This window comes from Vigna angularis, chromosome 10 (genome assembly GCF_016808095.1).
Source record: "Vigna angularis cultivar LongXiaoDou No.4 chromosome 10, ASM1680809v1, whole genome shotgun sequence".
NCBI classification, from domain to species: domain Eukaryota; kingdom Viridiplantae; phylum Streptophyta; class Magnoliopsida; order Fabales; family Fabaceae; genus Vigna; species Vigna angularis.
In genome coordinates, this window is record NC_068979.1 from 1317085 (window position 1) to 1324156 (window position 7072).

Sequence of the window (7072 nt, forward strand, 5' to 3'; positions counted from 1 at the left end):
TTCCAAAATATATATTTTATAAATGTTTTTAAGCATAAATACTCGTTTTTGTTTATTGGTCAATATAACTTATTATGTATATTCGTGGCACAGAATATAAAACTATCACATTTTAATTTTTTTTCTCGATAGTAGTCTTCAAAAATAAAAAATTTTGTAAATAGTTAATATATGAATATGATGTGACTACGTTCTTTATACATTTAGATTTAGTTTTCATCTCTACATTTGTATGAAAAAGTATTTATTTAGAAATATCAAATTTTTAAATGACATCAGTAAGAGAAATTTAACAGGGATATTTTAAATTATTCAGAACCAATTATATAAATGTATTCAGATGAATTATTATGTAGTTGACTAAAAATTCATTGATTGAAAAAACATTTTTGAATAATTATCAATGCAAAGAGTAATTCTCAAAGTGTAAAATGAATTTGTTTCATATTTTTAATGGGAATTGTGTATCATTCCATGATGATACTGTACCCTTTGATTTTGAATGGCAAAGAAAAGGATGGCAGTTCAAATTTAAGATCCCATTTGTTTCAAAGCTGAATATAATTAATTTTGGCACAATTGGTATACAATTAATTTGGATGTGTATTTAAATTAATTTCAATCGCAACAAATTTACATTAAGCAAATGTTTTTTATTAAAAACATACTGACTGCATTTTTGTCTGAGTATACAATAAATACAATAATAATTTTTCATTGATTTTATTAAAATATTTATAAGATTTTTTACTTTTATATCCCAATAATGTATGTATGTAAATTAATTAAATAACTAATTAAAGTTAGATAAAGAGTAAAATTATAAATGACAAAAACTAATGTTATCTTGAACTTTAGAACTGATAATTAAATAAAAAACAATGTTTTTTAAATTAAGGCAACCCTTAAAAACTAAATTTTTAGGAATAGAGCTTCGAAGTATACTTAAAATTTACACGCTTAGAAGATTTGGCAACAGTTTCTAGAGCAAATTGATTTTATTCCAAGTGAACAATATCAGTAGCAACATTTTATCTCCAAATCTAATTAATTTTCTGTACTATGAAATCTTATTCAGTTTTTGCTTCTAGACAAATTTCCCTATATTGTAAAAAAAATTGTGTATTGCATCACTACATTTCCCTATATTATTCAATTTTGATATTGAACAAATTTCTCCATTAAAAAAATTAACTTCCTCACGTATTAAAACTAATTTTTGCATAAATTAATTTGTAAGAAAAAATTATACAGCTGTTCTAAAACTATATTTTTAATTTATGTAAAAACTAATTTTAATTTATTAAACAGTTAACCTTTTTTCATACTTTTCTCTGTTAGAAGTAATCATATAAAACTCTATCTATCCATACAATAAGTGTCTGCAATATACATGCAAAAGTGAGGTGAGAAAACCTGAACTAACTCGATCAAAGTCATAGAAAAACCTATATAGCAACTTTTAGTGAAGGTTTAGTAGACAAAAAATACTGTTTCCAAATGTAATGTTAGGGTAGAGAAAACAGATATACATAAAATACAATGGTTCAAGCACCCTATATTTTTTATCTAGTTACATGATGAATTGGGGTCTATACTACAAATTCATCAAAAAAAGCTAACAATAAATTTCAACAGATTTCTCTTTTGTTAGAAAGAAGACATACCCAAAGAAGTGCTGCGCCACAGCTAAAATTATTGTTCTCATATATAAACAATGTACATGTGACCTATTATTTTCTCTCCACGCCAGTATTTGACAAAGCCGCATTACTAGCTGATTTTAAAGGTGGCCTATTAATAGTCTCAAGTAATCTACTAAATACTAATTTGACTGGTATGCAAGCGACAGTAGTGAGCTCAGGGACCTCTGGTTTAATCAACCTATTTGTTTGATAAAAACTTCTATCATGTAATTGATTCTTACCAAGATTACTTTCAATAGATAATGAGGACAGAGTTCTAGTTTTCTGACTTGATGATGACAAGCTCACTTTCTTTGGCATCTTTTTTGTGGACTTCTTATCTACCGAGAGTGCAGGACCGTTGAGGCCACTCTTCCCGGAAAGGTTTGCCTTATGACTGGAACTTCCGTCATTTAATTTCTTATATTCAACACTTCTTTCTTGATCTATGGAAAAATCTGCATCCCTCTCAACATCATTAGATGACAATACATGGGGGCGAGGAACACGAAAATTTGCTGTTCTCCTTGCAGTTCTCCAAGAGGGTGGAAGTACACTACTTCCCTCAAAGCCAATCCCCTCGCTACTAAAGTCATCAATTACAGAAAAAAGACTATCCGATGAACCATCCTTAAGGGCCTCAATTTGGATTGGGTGCCCTATTATTGACTTCCCATCTAGCTCACTTGTGATAGAAACAATGGGGACAGGCGCTTTCCTATAGCTTGCTTGAACCTTCAAGTCTACATCAACCAGCATTGACCTCCTTCCATCAAAATTATAACGATCACCATTTAATGGACCAAACCCTTTACTTTCCCAATATCCTTTAAGAGCAGTCTGATCTTCCCAAGCCCATTCATCCCATTCAACACCATGACCAATTTTATTTTTACCTTTTCCTAGAACTTTGGAAGTTGGAGAATCTTCATCTTCAAACCCAAACTTCTGATCTGGGTCATCAAAAACATCACTAATATCATTCACATAATAATGCAAACTCCCATCCAATCTCCTGTGATTTAAACGACTTTTCGGTCCTTCAACATCTGCTCCGTAAAAAACAACACCTCTCCCATCAGGAGCACCAACAGACCTCTTCACAAGATTACGATTATTCCTTTTTCCTTTTAATTTCCATTTGGATACTGCTTCATTACCTGATATATGCTCACGAGGATAGTTGTGAGGAATGTTGCGAGAAATTGTCATCTCGTCAAGTTCCTCACTACTAGTGCTTTCTTGTTCTTCAGTGTCATGAAAAGTTTCTGTGGTTACAATAATATCAGAAGAGTGAAAGAATATTTGAAACAACGCAAACAAGTTATCCTCTCTGTGTGTTTGTGTGTGTGTGAAAAAGGCAGGTAGTGCCACAACATAACAGAAACCATGTTGACTTCCACTCTGACATGTATACTAAGGTTAGCTTTAATGCATATTCCACAATAAATAATGTCAGTTTATTTAAGGAATGGATTGCTTGATTGAGCTAATGTGTTTGTATTATATTTCTTTATGGTCTTCTTCCAGCTCCATACTTAGTGTCTCTATCTATAATCCTTTTTTTCTTGATTTAAGAATGGAAGAGAATAGAAATTTGCCAAACAGAGCATCTTCACCGGTTGGTTAACTTGAAGGGGATGGAGCTATCTAAACATACCTGAAAGTGTAATCATCTCGTCGTCTTTGTCAAGTTCCATTTCAGAGGAATCTGAATCAGCATTAGCAGAACCAGTTTCAAAAGAATCAGATTCAACAACATCCATAAAAGCAGATTCACTCTCATCAGCCAAAGAACTGCAATAAGCATAATCCCCTCCAAGTTGGGAAGTTGACATTGCAACATTGGCAGGAATCTCCTTGTAATCCAGAGAATCACTAGATTCGGTAGGAAAATAAACAAACTTGCTCCTCTTTGATCGGTGTGCTACACCTACTTGCTCCAGTCCTGAAAACAAATCATTACCCACTTATATTACATATATCTCGCTCCACCCAACATCTACTTTTTATTTTATCTAGATAGTTTTACCATTGGCTTGAACTGAACTTCCTATGCAAAGCCCTATCACTGGTTAGCGCCAGGGTACTATAATCAGCTATTAGTCTACAATCAACATTATATTATCAGAGGATGAGAGCCGACCTCTCAAAGGAAATTTTGAGCTCAATCCTCTTCATAGAATGTAGCATGTGACTTTGTTTTTTCATTCTCATTTCTTAATGTTACTGATTATGGATACATGACTATGCCTTTCTTAACAGTATATCATATAATCTAAATGCAGTCTAGTAAGATGAGAAGCAACACCTATTTTTTCTTGTTTCTTTAACATTTGCCTCTCGAGTTCAAGAGCATGAAGAATAGCATCTTCTCTGCGAGCATATTTCTCTCTTTTCTTTAAGGGCATACCCTGGGCAGACTCTGCCCTTTCAATACATCCATCAAATTCACCGCACCGGAATGTCTTCACGCGCTTGGATTTCTCCAAATTGTACCAATCTCTGTTTAAAACAACACCAACCCACAGAAGAAAAATCAGAAAAATAAATTGAAAATACCAATGACAATTGACACAAGCACATCAGATGCCACGAGAACATGTCTGGATAACTTTCTCACTCATTCAAACCAGTCAACAAGCATAGTACATGCACATCTATCCTCACAATCAGATATACTTCGGCAGAACAGTTTTACTCAACCGATATTGACTTAATTGTCAATGTATAAACTAAACTAAGCAGCACCATAATCAACAAAAGCATGGAGCAAAATGAAACCAGATATAAACTATCGAATTTCAATAAATAATAATATAACAACATGACAAAATGAAAAAGACTATTACACGCTAGCATCTTCCCTTCCCAGAAGCTTAACCGGAGTTCCTGAACGAGGCGATGTGAGATGAGAAGCAGAAAGGTGATCGGGACCCAGTATTTGACCCGGCCACCACGAACCGTTCCTTCTTCTAACCCACACAATCGATCCAACGTCGCAATCCACAGCACCCAACCCCGAACTCTCCATCACTCGAACTCTCCCTTTACCTTTCGCTTTCTTTCGCTTCCCCAGTTTTTCTCTCTTTTTCTTTCGCTCTCGATAAGACTCAATGCGGAGGCTCGGCCGCCGGCGAAGAGACACGATGAACGGAGGACTCCGGAACCGTCGTGAGTGATAGTCCGATAAGTGCGATGTTAGTTAGGGCACAGGATTCCAATCAGATTTGGGAAATTTCTTTTTTAGGGTTTTCAATTTTGACTTTGATTAATTAAAATTCCACGCCCAAACAAATGTTTGAATCTTCTAGAAGCATTTGGTTTTCATTATAGGATTTGGTTAGCCACATAATGACGTGTGGATAGTGCTGGTGCAATGTTTTTTGAATTTTGACAAATAAGCCGCGTGACCATACTTTCATGTGAATTTAGATAAGTAAAATAAGTTTTTCAATTCTTAATTAATTAAAACAGGTATTTTGTTAGTGTTAATGTAAAATATTAAAAAATAATAAATTAACATTTAAAAACTTTAAACATAATTGTTTTTACTTGAGTGTTTAAAAATGGCAAGTGAATTATATAATTATAGATTGTGTTTTTACTAAATAATAATTAATTGGACTTTAAAAAATTAGTATTAATATTACATTATAAAATGCTAATTATAATGTAATTATTTAATTTATATATTTTATTTTAATAAAATATAACATAACGATAACTATATTTTAACTGTTAAATATTTGTTTTAAAGCTTTAAGTAGTTTGATAATCTAAATTGATATGATAGAGTTGTATGAAATTAGTTATGAAAATCGATTTTGAATTTTATGAACGAGTATGGTAGAATTGTATGAAATCAGTGGACATATTTTTGAATTCTATGGTAGTGTAATTATGTGACATTTAAATTGGTGGTTGATATGAAGAATTCTTGTGTGAAATGTTTGCTTAATTGTGTTTGATTCTTAATGATAGGTGGATGATGAGTTGATGTTTTGGTAAATCAATTAATTGTTGAACTTTTGACAATAGACTAGAGTAATTGTTGGTTTTTTTAGTCAAAAATGGGGATTTTGACAAATGAAATTCCAAAGGAGTTAATCTACGAGAGAATCTCGTGTTTTGAACTTGTGTTCATGTCATTTAGGACTTTGTTAGCTACTTAGTTCACTAAAATATCGATTGTGGTATGTGAAATTTGTTGGTTGTATTTTTAGATAGTTGGTTTGATTAGATGAACTAAATTCTTGGACAATTGAGCAAATCGGTATTCAATATGAGTTATAAACCTATTTTCAAATCAATTACTATGTCAATAATACTAGTTTGATTATATGGATAGGTATTGAGTGCATCTAGGTTAAGTCTCTCAATTTTGTATCTTCTAGTATAGTGTTGAGCTAGCATGTGTGGTGTTGAGCGTTGTCAAACTCAAGAACCATTAGGCTTCAAGACACTAAGTGTCACCTTGGGTGCTAAGCATCACAAAGTCAGTGAACTCTCTGACTATTAAGCATTGAGCAGTGGACTAGAGCACTGGGCACTACTTTTCCTTACAGGTCTGGATATGTTTTTTCCAATAATTCGTTGGGTGAGGGATATTGGTCAGTAAGCGACCATTGTTCTGATAGCACGATGATTTTCTATAATCTTTGACTTATGTTTGTTTAAAATATGTTGTATGGATTTTACCTTGTTTATATTGAAAATTTTGTGTATGTTCAATGAATGATACACATGGATTTGATTTAAGTTTGATACGAGATGGGTTTGTGAGTGGGGAATTGTATATGATGTTATAAGGGTTTCAAGGAGAAATACTTAAGATGATTTTGTCCAGTGTATGTATTGATATATGATGCAGGTCATTCTAACACTCTTAATAACTTCTCGTCTCAAGTATACAAGGATGATTATGTCATGGAAAATAGCAAAAAGTCTTTAGTCTGATGGTTATTTATTGGTCATAGATATTTGACGAATTAATCTCAGTGTGGTAGTTTGTGTGAATGAGTTGTTTCCCATCTCTGAGTGTAAAACCCCTAGAGTTCGATATTAATATTTGGTTTAATACCTCTTTTGGTCCCTCGAAAGGGGGCAAATGTTCAATTCGGTCCTACCTTTTTTTAGAAGTTCAATGTGGTCCCAACTTTTGTAAAAAGTGTGCAATCAAGTCCTTTTTGGAAACGGCGTTGAGTTTTTAACGAAGCAGCTGACAAGGTGGACTGAAGTTAGCTACGTGGCTGTGTGTGGGTAATACGTGGCTGTGAGAGGGTGATACGTGGGTGTGAGAGGGTAAATGTGATAATATTACTGAGGTTAAGAAATCATAAGTTAGGGTTTGAGGAATTGCAGAGAAATTGGTGTTTGAGATACGA

The 7072-nt window shown here is 33.0% G+C and overlaps 1 protein-coding gene across 1 annotated transcript; it reads right to left on the reverse strand.

Annotated features, from left to right (window-relative positions):
* Positions 1–1676: 1676 nt before the first annotated feature.
* Positions 1677–4963, reverse strand: LOC108320791 (uncharacterized). Its single transcript, XM_017552331.2, has 4 exons — positions 4538–4963; positions 3997–4190; positions 3346–3633; positions 1677–2953 (listed from the first exon to the last, which is right to left on the reverse strand). Exons 1-4 carry the CDS (start codon positions 4717–4719, stop codon positions 1734–1736), a joined length of 1884 nt encoding a protein of 627 aa, XP_017407820.1. The 5' UTR covers positions 4720–4963; the 3' UTR covers positions 1677–1733.
* Between the last annotated feature and the right edge of the window lie 2109 nt (positions 4964–7072).

Bases quoted from the DNA above. Each gene is read 5' to 3' on its own strand.
- LOC108320791 (XM_017552331.2), bottom strand. From the start codon at position 4,719: ATGGAGAGTTCGGGGTTGGGTGCTGTGGATTGCGACGTTGGATCGATT. The intron at 3,634-3,996 runs GTGTTGCTTCTC...ATTTGTTTTCAG, and splicing joins AAAGAAACAAGAAAAAATAG to GACTGGAGCAAGTAGGTGTA. The intron at 2,954-3,345 runs GTATGTTTAGAT...TTGTAACCACAG, and splicing joins CGAGATGATTACACTTTCAG to AAACTTTTCATGACACTGAA.